The sequence below is a fragment of the Culex pipiens genome, chromosome 2 (genome assembly GCF_016801865.2).
Source record: "Culex pipiens pallens isolate TS chromosome 2, TS_CPP_V2, whole genome shotgun sequence".
Classification (NCBI taxonomy): domain Eukaryota; kingdom Metazoa; phylum Arthropoda; class Insecta; order Diptera; family Culicidae; genus Culex; species Culex pipiens.
The window spans coordinates 149,045,823-149,058,859 of NC_068938.1; the positions used below are offsets into that span (position 1 = coordinate 149,045,823).

At 36.3% G+C, this 13,037-nt stretch overlaps 1 protein-coding gene across 3 annotated transcripts in view; it reads right to left on the reverse strand.

Annotated features, from left to right (window-relative positions):
* Positions 1-13,037, reverse strand: part of LOC120423262 (uncharacterized) — an 88,843-nt gene that overhangs the window by 28,632 nt on the left and 47,174 nt on the right. For all 3 annotated transcript variants that reach the window (XM_052707804.1, XM_052707803.1, XM_052707802.1), the window contains exons 4-5: positions 7,517-7,751; positions 1,599-1,810 (exon numbers count right to left, since the gene is read on the reverse strand). In XM_052707804.1, the coding sequence (XP_052563764.1) occupies positions 1,599-1,810; positions 7,517-7,751 (447 nt within the window). The remainder of the gene's footprint in view (positions 1-1,598; positions 1,811-7,516; positions 7,752-13,037) is intronic.

Here is a 13,037-nt window from a genome sequence, read left to right on the forward strand (position 1 = left end):
TGAACTATGCTTAATTATTCCTGCACAGATTATTTATAAATTTTCCACAGTGCCTCCGTGCCCATTCCGTAATCCAGTGGAAGCAAACTGGCTCTTGGTTCCGCGATTTTCTCACTAGCCCTCGAGGAGCAACACCAGCAAAAGCCGCGACCTTGTGTGAGGGGGGGCGGGGACTGGGATAAAACTCAGTCGCTAAAGGAGGGAGGGGTGATGGTGGACAACTGAGAGAGAGAGAGAGAGCGGAGGAAAACAATTTCGTATGCAATTTAGCAGTACGATTCACAGGTTGAGAGAAAGTAAATATAATTTTAGAGGAACGAATCGCTTTTTGTTTCCCGGGCAGCTCTCACCCCCTGTAGGATAGGGGAGGGTGGGTTGCTCCAGGCGGAAAGTCAAAAGTGTTTGAGAGAGAGCGAATTTCGGTTTGGAATTGTTTTTTCTCGGTTTGGTTTGACTTGCGGAGGGGTTTTTTTTTATCCTAACCACTAGCACTCTGGTCGGCAGTTCTCAGTGGGTCCTATTTTAGAGTACTGCTCAACAACGCAATTCAAACTTTTTTAATTATAACTGCGCAGAGAGGAAAGACAAATTTTCGTATGGCAGCGTGTTGAAGGAACAACGAAAAAAAATGCTGTTTGTTCTACATTTTCCCGCATTGTGGTGGTAATGATTGCGGAATGTTTGTGCTGCTAGTGAAGTTACACGGCTTGGAACTGATTTGAAAAGAAAATGGTGAAAAAAATATAAGAAAACACCTTTTCAGCATGTTTGAAGAATATCAAATCAGTTAATTTAATAATTTAAAAAGCTACACTTGACAAAAAAAATTAATCAATAAACTTAAAATAAGTCTTAAAGCTTTCAACAGTCCATATCATTTAAAAAGTATTTCAAAATCCGAAAAATATTTCATTTTCCAAATTACTACTTAGATTTTTTTTTAAATTGAATCCATAAAAGCAACCTATGCTTACTAACATTCCCGTCCCAATCCCCCGAGATCTACAAACTGACATGGCGGGCGCCGTTGGTGGCCAATGACTGTTACCTATTTGCTTCAGATCTAGTTTTAATGATCTTGATGTTTTATCTTTTCAGCGCATTCATACATGCTGTTGATAAGGGAAACACCATAAGATCGTTCAAGCGTATGGTCGGTTGTATTTATAGGATATTACGGTCCTGTTCAGCAACGGAGAAGGACAACCATGGGTGGTCTCTCATGCTCATGCTCATGCTCAATTGAATCCATAAAATAGCACCAAACCTCCAATTTCAAGTCAAGGAAAATTTCAATTTTCGTTACAGTACCTCTCACGACACTTATCGCAAAGATATAGCGTTTGCAGACAGACCCTTCAATACTTTGCATTCCTGCAACCTGTACATCTCCTCAACGAGAGAAGGAAAAATGTTACCTGGTAACAACCCAAGCCAAATTAAAAGTCTCTGCAACTCTCTAAACGCTTCTGGTCATCTTCCCAACTGGTACAGGTACGCAATCCAATAACAACAACTCAGCCTGATGGGAGGCCCTCCCGTTCCCGAACTACAAACTACCGGACTAGAGTCGTGTACGAGAAACCTCCAACACTTACTTTATCACGCAGACTGCAGTGGTGAGCAGCACGCTCGGGTGGATTAACGTGCCGGCGCAAATTGTGAGCTCCTTTTCAATTAAAATCACCCGATACAGCCACGGAAGCTGGAAGTGACCACCGCCGGACTGCCGGAGGTTCTGGTGTTGGCTGTGGGTTCCGCTCCGTTGTCCACTGCCGTTGCTGTCCCGTACGCTTGAAATTGCAATTTGCTAGACGAAATGAAAAAGAAACAGCAGAAAGAACGAATATAAATTAGCATTCCACGTGTCTCTGCCCCCCTCCCCCTGGGCTGATGATGACGTCCTGACTGCCAACAAGACTATACAACCAGAGCTGCCAACGGTGTAGGGGAAATCATGGCGTTGGAATTCGGTTCCTGATGAGGACGTTCATATCCTGACTTTTGGCTCGCCGGAGGGCATCATCAGGCAGCATCAAACGAAAAAAGGGAACCCCCTCCCACCTCCGCACCCCTCATGGAAAATCGCACCACAATTGAAAATGACTGTGTCTGTGTGCGATTCCACTGGCAGTGTCATTTTGAGTGTTGTTTTTTTAATGGTTTGATACGAGATGTGAAAATTGTTTCACTTTGATGTCAATTTGGGTGAGCGGCTTTACACTTTTACAGTTACAGTTATACCGTAAGGTTACATATTTTATTTGATAAAATGACAGTTACATGTTTGTTTAACTATGTTTATTAACTTTTAATTACATTTTTCAAAATAATAGATTAAGTAATAAAAAAATCCAAGTTTAATCTACAATCATTAGAAGTTGAATTTGTCATAAAATATCAATTTTTGTTGTCACCAAACCCAATTTCAAAATTTTTTAAAGTAACTTAGAAAATTGTATCTTTAAAAATGCCTATTAATCAAACAAACTGGCACTTTTTTGTGTTTGACGGATTGCCAAACGCGCAAACTTGTTAGCGGCAAACTCGCAAACAAAGCAAAATGTATGCAGACTGACGTTTCTGCAAACAAATTCAGGCACACAAACAAGAAATGGCGAGCTGTCAAAAAGCGGGTGCTTTTTTTTTGTTAGTCTCTTTTAGTTTAAAAATATCCAAAGAATCCGATAATGCAGATCGATTTCCGATTAAAACTCACTTTCAATGCGAAAAAACATGAAAATTTGAGATCACTTACATCTATAATAATTAAAGTCGACTAAATTTATTTATTTATTTTAAATTTGTTGAAATTTTAATCCTAGGGTAATTTGAACACATCTCTACCATGATCAGTATGAATCTATTCCATTCCGCCTGTTTTCAATTCATGTTTTTTTTAATTTTGCAAAAAAAAATATCTTCAACCTATCAGTGTCACCCTGGCTATCAATCTCACCCCGGTTTACAGTACCTATCTTCTTAAATTAAAATTGAATAAAACTCTGTGACAAATAAGCTTAACTTTTTTAATAAAAACAATAAACGATAAAAAATAAAGATTAAGGCCAAAGCATATCTTAAAAGTTATTTGAGAAAAGTTCATTTTTAATGCAGGATTTAACCCTTAGAGAAACAGTATATAATTCCATCTGGCACCTAATGCTGGCATATCAGCAGTTAGACGTTTATAGTTGAGCAATTCTCTACGAAATCGGTCTTTTTTCTTCAATTTTAATTTTTTTTATTTTTTAATCCGGCTGAAACTTTTTTGGTGCCTTTGGTATGCCCAATGAAGCCATTTTGCATCATTAGTTTGTCCATATAATTTTCCATACAAATTTGGCAGCTGTCCATACAAAAATGATGTATGAAAATTCAAAAAACTGTATCTTTTGAAGAAATTTTTTGATCGATTTGGTGTCTTCGGCAAAGTTGTACGTATGGATTTGGACTATACTGGAAAAAAAATGGTACACGGTAAAAAAAATTTGGTGATTTTTTTATTTAACTTTTTATAACTAAAACTTGATTTGCAAAAAAAACACTATTTTTAATTTTTGTTTTATTTTTTGATATGTTTTAGAAGACATAAAAAGCTAACTTTTCAGAAATTTCCAGGTTGTGCAAAAAATCATTGACCGAGTATAAATTTTTTAATCAATACTATTTTTTTCAAAAAATCGAAATATTGGTCGCAAAAATTTTTCAACTTCATTTTTTGATGTAAAATTGAATTTGCAATCAAAAAGTACTTTAGTAAAATTTTGATAAAGTGCACCGTTTTCAAGTTATAGCCATTTTTATGTAACTTTTTTCAAAATAGTCGCAGTTTTTCATTTTTTTAAATTAGTGCACATGAAAAGCTGAGAAAATTCTCTATATTTTGCTTTATCGGACTTTGTTGATACGACCTTTAGTTGCTGAGATATTGCAATGCTAAGGTTTAAAAACAGGAAAATTGATGTTTTTTAAGTCTCACACAAACAGCCCACCATTTTTCAATGTCGATATCTCAGCAACTAATGGTCCGATTTTCAATATTAATATATGAAACATTTGTGAAATTTTCCGATCTTTCCGAAAACAATATTTTGAAAATTTTTAAACCAAGACTAACATTTTAAAAGGGCGAAATATAGAAATTCTTAAGGTGTACCGAAGGCACCAAAAAAGTTTCAGCCGGATTAAAAAATACAAAAAAAAATCGAATGACCGAAATCCTAGAGAACTGCTCAGTTTCTAAAGAGCCTTAATTTTATGCGTAATTAAGTAAAAAAAATATTCAAAAGCGGTACCTTATTACCAATTTAAGTTTTTAAGACAGCAGGTCGAAAAAGGTGTGATACATATTTCAGTAAAAGAAATATTTCATATATTCCTTGAAATTTTCACAATCTTAATCGCAAGCATAACTGTTATAACCATAATGTATTTTGTTCAATAATTTAAAATATTTGGCATGAAATTTTAAATTTAGTGTTTTTTTTGGCCCGCTGACCTATTTCAATTGATTGTGTAAAATGGCCCATCTTTTAAGTTATTTTTTAATTCTTTAAAATAAAGGTTAATGTTAAGCTTTTTTTTGCAAACCTTTTTAGTTTTTGGGTTATGAAACGTTCAAATTTTACTAGAGTAGAAAACTGCAAAGATAGAAAAAATACAGAATCCATATGAATTAAAAAGTCATTACGCACCATTGGCTGGGCCTCAAACTTTTTTTGCACATAAAAACCTTCCACCTCGGGATTTGAACTCATGACATTTGATTTACGAACCTAAGTGTCTCAATATCTCAATCAGGCAGACCGAAATTTATTGAAATTGGTAGAACAATTGTTGCTTTCAAAAGAATATTTTAGTTCTCTTTATTTATAAATTAAAAAACGCCTTTTTTAAAGTTTGTGTTCTTAAAAATACTTTTTCCCATAAAAAAAAATCTGAAAAAGTTCTGTTCAAAAGATATTTATTTTATTGTCGTTATATTTGTTAAATGACGATTCTCCTTAATCAGAGCGTTCTATATAAAATTCTTACAAAGATTTTATAAAACGTCAATGTTTGTTGAAACATGAAAAATGCAATGAAAAGTGCATGAATAATCATTTTTGTCATTTTCAGGTTTAGTCAATTTAAATAAATTTGAAACAATTGAACCATTTGATCAAGCTGTTTGAAACCTTTATTTTTTGTTCTCTAATTTTTAAATGTCGACAATGTCCATAATATTCAATAAACTCCAACTGATAGATTTTTTAAAAGATTGGAATAACGTAATTTTTAGAAATAAACAATTATTCACATAAGGCTTGCAAGCTCATGTGAAGTTCAAACATGTCCCGCCTTCCAAAAACATTGGGCACCCTTGCTCTAAAACAAAAGATGTCCTTTTTAGTTCCCTTAGTAAATATTTTAAAAATGAGAGTCTAAAATGGGAATTTAAATTTAAGTAATAAAAAATAAAACAGAAAAATTGGAAAAAGAAACCGAGTAGGGTAGGGTAGTCATCAATGAGACACTTTTGGTTTTTAAACTTCAACGGTTTTTGTATTTTTTTCATTAGCATGTTTTAAAGAGCTTTTTGTTGCATTTTCTTTCTTTTAATGTGTTCTAACATTGACCAAAATATGAGATCGATCCGACCTCTACACCCAGAGTTATTCAACTGTCTCATTGTAGACGCACTTGGCAGGAACAATGAGACAGGTGGGGAACAATGAGACACTCTACGAAAATCAATACTTTTCTAGTAAAACATCATATTTTGTATTGTTCCATTGCAGGTGACTTGCCTTGAACATTCTAAAGCAATTTTGCCAACCTGAAACTTCAAATAACAACAGTTATACTAAAAAGTATTTAAATTTTGTAAAATCCTTATATTTTACCAAATAACTTTATATTTTTGGTTAAATGAAGTTCAAACTCACTAAATATGCCAAAATTCACTTCCAATTCATGTTTTGAAAGATTTCCATAGATTTTGAAAAGTTTAATGAAGAAAAATCAAAGTGTCTCATTGTTACCCATGGGCTAAAATGAGTGGGGAACAATGAGACAGCCCTGGATTCTGGGTATATTTTAAATTTTGGCCAAACCTAATGAAAGGACATTGTAGCCCAACTAATGTCCCGTGAAATGACGAAAGAAATTTGGAGAAATATTAGTTTTTGTGTTAATGGCAGTCTATGAGCGAAAATGTAATTTTTAGTTATAATTTACTTTTACACCCCAGAATCAAACATGTATGTATAACTTTGCAAGGGAGCGTCCATAACCAAAGCCACTATTATGGCAGACGTGTATCTAGTAGACACACCTTTCCCCCAAATATGAGCCTGATTGGTTGAAACTACGTCTTGTGAGAGCCATTTTATCATTGTTCCCCGTGTCTCATTGATGACTACTCTACCCTACCATTTTTAAATTTCTTAACCAAACCTACAACTTTGCCGAAGACACCGAACCTATAACAAAATTGCTTCTTAAGATACTTGCAACCAAATTGAGTTAAGAACGCCATTTTGTGCAGCTCACAATGCCTCACCTTTTGACCTCCACAGATCCCCCAAATTCGGATTCAACCCTGAGATATTTAATACAAACCGAAAAAACTCCGTGCATTTTTGTCACTTTTCATATGGAAGAAGTTTCAATCTTGTCACTCCCTGAAAATTGATGTAAGTGCGACAATTGGCCAAAGGGATTTCAGGTCAGAACGAGTTTGGCACAGGTACGAGCTCGACTACCGCAAACAATTGTAATTATAACTCGGAACCTCGTCATCAAACTTCAACCAAACTTCGGGAAAATGCACAGAATGGTCAACCAAACAAAACGTGTTTGTTATTGTTTACATTGCGTGCTTCCGTTTTTGCTTATTCAAGGTCAAACGTTAAAACACGTTTTTCTCGGAACGTCAAAAAGCGACGCACGACGACGGCGAAATGCCCATGTTGTATGCCCAGCCAGCTAAATAGTATGAAAAAACATAATTTTGAAAAATGGTTTATTTTGTCATAAGGAATGAATGGACAAAAAATCATCCTAATAAAAAATATAATACGAATTGTAAAATTCTTAAGAATTATATAATTTATCGCAATATATTTTGAAGTTTTGGTGATAACAAATTGTACTAACGTTTATTTCAAATTACCAAAAAAAATCTTTGAAAAAAAAAAGTTACTATTTTTATTTACAAGGGAAGAGCGTCCAATAATCAAGCAACTATAAAACCACATTAGCTTCATCAACATTCTACGCTAGATAACATCAGATTTCCGTGTACCATGAGCCATCAACTCGCTGTCAGCTCAAATATGCTCGTGTCTAATGAAAAGCATTTCAAGTATTTTATTGTTTTTTGAGAACGCGGTCCTGCACTGACGTCCCGAGCCAACCTACACAAACCGTTTTGCAAATATTTTCATAGCCCCGGTGATGACCATCAGCAGTCCGGCAGAATTCATTAGATTTTTCCCCGCGCACAAGAATTGCTTCGGTTGATACGTACGTCCACTATGGTGCCACCTTCGCAGGTTCGTCGCCAGCGTGATGCCAGCTTGGGAATGTGCGACGACGATGACGCCAAGGTCGGTCGAGGGTCCGTCACCTGGACGCGGGATGCCGGAGGCGCGAACGAATTATGACGAACCGCTGCGGCAACTGCGTTCTGGATGCTGGGGTCGATCGAGCGGTTGAATTTCTTCTTCCGACAGCAGTAGTCACCGCACGAGGTGTGGATTTTTCTGTGGATGATATGGAAGAGAAAAAATATTTAGAGTACTTTAATGGACTATAATGCAATTTCAAAAGATTTGTTAGCCAAACTAATAAGCTTACAGTTCTTGTTCCAGGAAACAACTTTGTCGAAGACTGAAAAGTGGTTCAACCTGTCTGAATAATGTTACAGAATTTATAACTTTTAATGTTCTAAAATAATCCCAAAATCAATGAAAAAGGAAAAGCTTATTTATGCATTTTTTGCTGTGTACCGATTCATGCTCGAAGGACATAACTAAGTTAATAGTAGGGTTAATCTTCTAGGCGTATATCATTTAAAATAATCATCACACTAATAAGGGGCTGGCATTTAACCGCAGTGGTGGACGTCGTAGCACGAGATTGTATAATTGGTGGCGCGAGTATTGGATTCCACCGTGGAGGCGAAGAAGAAGAACGAATCAACGTGTAACATAATACAATCAACTATCAACCAGAGGGCTGAAAAGCAATTGCATCAGGCAAGGTTGAAGGAACGAAGAAAATATCGTCGCTGTCGTGCTAACTTGCCGCACGTCGATTTTGGGCCAAATTGAGTTAAGAATGCCATTTTGTGCAGCTCACAACGCCTCACCTTTTGACCTTCACAGATCCCCACAATTCAATTTCAATCCTGAGATATTCAATAGAAAACGAAAAAACGCCGAGCATTGTTGTCACTTTTCATATGAAAGAATTTTCAATCTTGTCGTGCTATCTTGACACATCCTGAAAATTAATGTAAGTGCGACAAAGGGCAACGAAATTTCAGGTCAGAACGCGTTAGACACAAGTACAAGCTCGACTACCGTAAACATTTCTGGAGCATTTTTTTTTTAAAAGGTCCAATAAACCAAACTTCCAGTTTTTGATTTTTGGGTGTTTTTGAAACAGCCAAAAAGCAAAAACTAAAAATTTGGTTTATTGGACCTTTTAAAAAAAACTCCAGATTTGTAATTATGACTCGGGACTCCGCAACCAAGTTCAACAATACTTCAGGACAATTCACTGAATTTTCAACCAAACAAAACGTGTTTGTTATTGTTTACATTGCGTGCTCTCGTTTTTGTTTATTCAAGTTAAAACATTAAAACACATTTTTCTCGGAACGTCAAAAAGCGACATGCGACAAGATAGTACGACAGCGTCGATATGATGTTGAGGGGAACAAAGACCCGCGCGCGCGTTCACGATGAATGTGATTCTGACATGCACACCGAGAGTCTTTAACCTGTCACCATTAGCGCCTCGTAATGTCATTACCAATCGCCGTGAAGTTGTCCTTCCCTAGCGTTCTTTGAAAGGTTTCATTTTTCTTAGAACTTAACGAAAGGTCGTAAGAGTGAACTTTGGTAGCAATGCATCATATTTCAATTGAAAATTGTTGAACATATCTGGAGCAACACGAGGAAATTGCGGATAAGCATTTTGGCAGTTTGAACTGTTTTGCTTATTCTCAGGCTAATTTTAACTTTTTCACAAAACTCGAAGTGTTCAACAATAGCTGACGTCTCCAGCTAAATTCCATCACTGCGGGTTTTGTTAAATAGTACAGTCATCCCTCATATTCGGAACAGTTTACAGATCGGCCTCAAAAAATCATAGCAAATCGATAATTGAACTAAATGATTCGCCTTTACCTTCATTTGAAGGCTTTTCTTGCGATCTTTCGAATGCTGAATCGGAAAACTACAAATTTTAACTTTTATATCAAGTTTTTGAAGAAAAAATTTGACCCTTGAAATTCACAAATTCCGAACACTTTTTTCTTACGGATGTAAACAAACTTTGGATCTCTCCATGAGTACATAATTAGTAAACCTTTTAAAGCATAAAAGTTATTTCAAAATAAACAAGGGAAAAGGTAGGTGGGTAATTTTCTACCAACTCACACGAAATTGGGAAATGAGCCACGACCCCTCTTCGATTAGTGTAAAACTATGTCCTAAGGGGTAATTTTTGTTCCTGATCACGAATCCGAGGTCTATTTTTTTAATATCTTGTGACGGAGGGGCAGGCTTTTTTATTTTTGAACATGCGAAAAAAGAGGTGTTTTAAAATAATTTGCAGCCTGAAACGGTGATAAGATAGAACTTTGATGTCAAAGAGACATTTATGTAAAATTGGACGCCTAATTTGATGGCGTACTCGTAATTCTGAAAAAATATATTTCATCGAAAAAAACACAAGAAAAGTTAAAAAAAAAACAATGCAATTTTCCGTAACTCGACTGTAAAAATTTTTGGAACATGTCATTTTAAAGGAAATTTAATGTACTGTTCGAATCTACATTAATCATGAAGGGTATTTTTTCATTTGGAACAAAATTTCTCATTTAAAAATTTCGTGTTTTTTTCTAACATTGCAGGGTTGATTCCGTTCCTTGTAATCATCACGAGTTATCGCGATTTTACGAAAAAAGAGTTTTGAAAAAGTTACTTTTTGCGTTTCTCTTTGTTTCGTCGTCCGTGTCTATCGCGGGTTACAATAACGGCCACGATCGACGACGACAAACTTTTCCAAAACTTTTTTTCGTAAAATCGCGATAGCTCGTGATGTTTATGAGCAAACCCCTTAAGTTTATATATATATATATATTTTTTTTGTAATTGTCTGTTCACTAGCGTGAATAGGGTGGGGCAACATGGGACAACTGCCCCACCATCCTCAGAAATGTGTACAACTTTGTAGAACATTGTTACACTTCAAAAAATAATCCTGCAAAGTTAGAAAAAACACGACATTTTTTATTTATAAAAAAATTGATTCTAAATGAAAAAAAAAAACCTTCTGGGTTTATCTAGATTCGAAAAGTACATTAAATTTCCCTTAAGATGACGTGCCCCAATTTTTTTTTACAGTTGAGTAAGGAAAAGGGCAGAGTTTTCAAAGCTTTTTTTGTGTTTTTTTCAATGAAAACACATTTTTTCGGAATTACGAGTACGCCATCGCGTTGGGCGTCCAATTTTACATAAAAGTCTTTTTGACACCAAATTTCTATCTCATCACCTTTTCAGGCTGCAAATTATTGAAAAAACACCTTTAGAGTTTTTTAATATGTGGGAAATTCTCTATCAACTCACACGAAATCGGGAAAAGTTGCCCCGACCCCTTTTTGATTTGCGTGAAACTTTGTCCTAAGGGGTAACTTTTGTCCCTGATCACGATTCTGAGGTCCGTTTTTTGATATCTCGTGACGGAGGGGCGGTACGACCCCTTCCATTTTTGAACATGCGAAAAAAGAGGTGTTTTTCAATAATTTGCAGCCTGAAACGGTGATGAGATAGAAATTTGGTGTCAAAGGGACTTTTATGTAAAATTAGACGCCCAATTTGATGGCGTACTCAGAATTCCGAAAAAACGTATTTTTCATCGAAAAAAACACTGAAAAAGTTTTAAAAATTTTCCCATATTCCGTTACTTGTCTGTAAAAAAATTTGGCACATGTCATTTTATGGGAAATTTAATGTTCTTTTCGAATCTACATTGACCCAGAAGGGTCATTTTTTCATTTAGAACAAATTTTTTCATTTTAAAATTTCGTGTTTTTTCTAACTTTGCAGGGTTATTTTTTAGAGTGTAACAATGTTGTACAAAGTTGTAGAGCAGACAATTACAAAAATTTTGATATATAGACATAAGGGGTTCGCTTCTAAATATCACGAGTTATCGCGATTTTACGAAAAAAAGTTTTGAAAATGTTTCTATTTGTTTCGTCGTCCGTGTCTGTCGCAGGTGACCATGAACGGCCATGATCGATGACGACCAGCTTTTTCAAAACTTTTTTTTGTAAAATCGCGATAACTCGTGATGTTTATAAGCAAACCCCTTATGTCTATATATCAAAATTTTTGTAATTGTCTGCTCTACAACTTTGTAGAACATTGTTACACTCTAAAAAATAACCCTGCAAAGTAAAAAACAAACACGAAATTTTAAAATGAAAAATTTTATTCTAAATGAAAAAATGATCCTTCTGGGTCAATGTAGATTTGAAAAGCACATAAAATTTCCCATAAAATGACATGTCCCGAAAATTTTTAAAGTCGAGTAACGGAAAATGAGAGAATTTTTAAAACTTTTTTAGTGTTTTTTTTTCGATGAAAAATGCGTTTTTTCGGAATTCTGAGTACGCCATCAAATCGGGCGTCTAATTTTACATAAAAATCCCTTTGACACCAAATTTCTATCTCATCGCCGTTTCAGGCTGCAAATTTTTTTTTTTTTTTTTTTCATAAAATTATTTTTATTAGGTCCTTTTCGGTACTGGGACCTGGTTAGGACCGAGTCGGCTTTTGTAATTACAAAAAAACTTAATAATTACAGAGGATCTTGTGTGTAAATGTTAGTGGGAGGGGAGCCGATTACCCGCGGCCTACTCGGGGTTAGTAGGGAAGGGATTGATGTTAAAGACAAGGCATGGGATGGGAAGGGGGATTGTGTAGGGGTCTTGGTTGGCTCTGCTGGCCTTTGCTTTTTGTCCTCAGCCGCAACTCGGTGTCCAGCTGCTGGGGCGATCTTGCTTTGCATCCGGTGCAAACCAGAAACGACGGCTTTGTGTGAAGGCGAGTTATTCTAACTGAAGGAAAACTAACTGAAGGAAAACTAACTGGAAGAAAACTAAATAGATATTTTGGAATCTGAGAGGAACTGATAGATAGGATAGAGAACATCAAGGTCTAGTTGAAATAGCGCGTCTCGCATCGGGATTTCTGGTGGTCTTCCTCGGGCCCTGAGGGTATCTTTCAACTTAATTCTGTGAGCCTGGTGATCTGGACACGCCCATACGAGATTGTCGATGTCCTGATAACCCTGCCCACAGTCGCATAAGTTCGTATCACTCATGTTGATACGGTAAAGATGAGCCTTGGACGAGTAATGGTTCGACATAAGGCGGGACATCGTTCTGATGAATCCACGCGTCAAGTCCATTCCCTTGAACCAGGCTTTTCTTTGCACCTTAGGTCGTATGGAATACATCCAACGTCCCTTGGTGTCGTCGTCCCATTGTTTTTGCCAATCCAGGAGCGCACGCTGCCTCGGCAAACCGTAGCATTCTTGTAGGCTAATTGGCCTTTCAAAAATGTCTCCACTCTCAGCACCCTTCTTGGCGAGCAAGTCCGCTTTCTCATTACCCGGAATCGAGCAATGAGCGCGGACCCACACCACCGTGATGCTGAAGGACTGAGCCGCCAGGTTGTTTAAAGTCTTGCGTATTTCCGTGAGGAAAAACGCAGACTCCCTGGTCGGCTTCAGAGACCGGATAGCCTCAA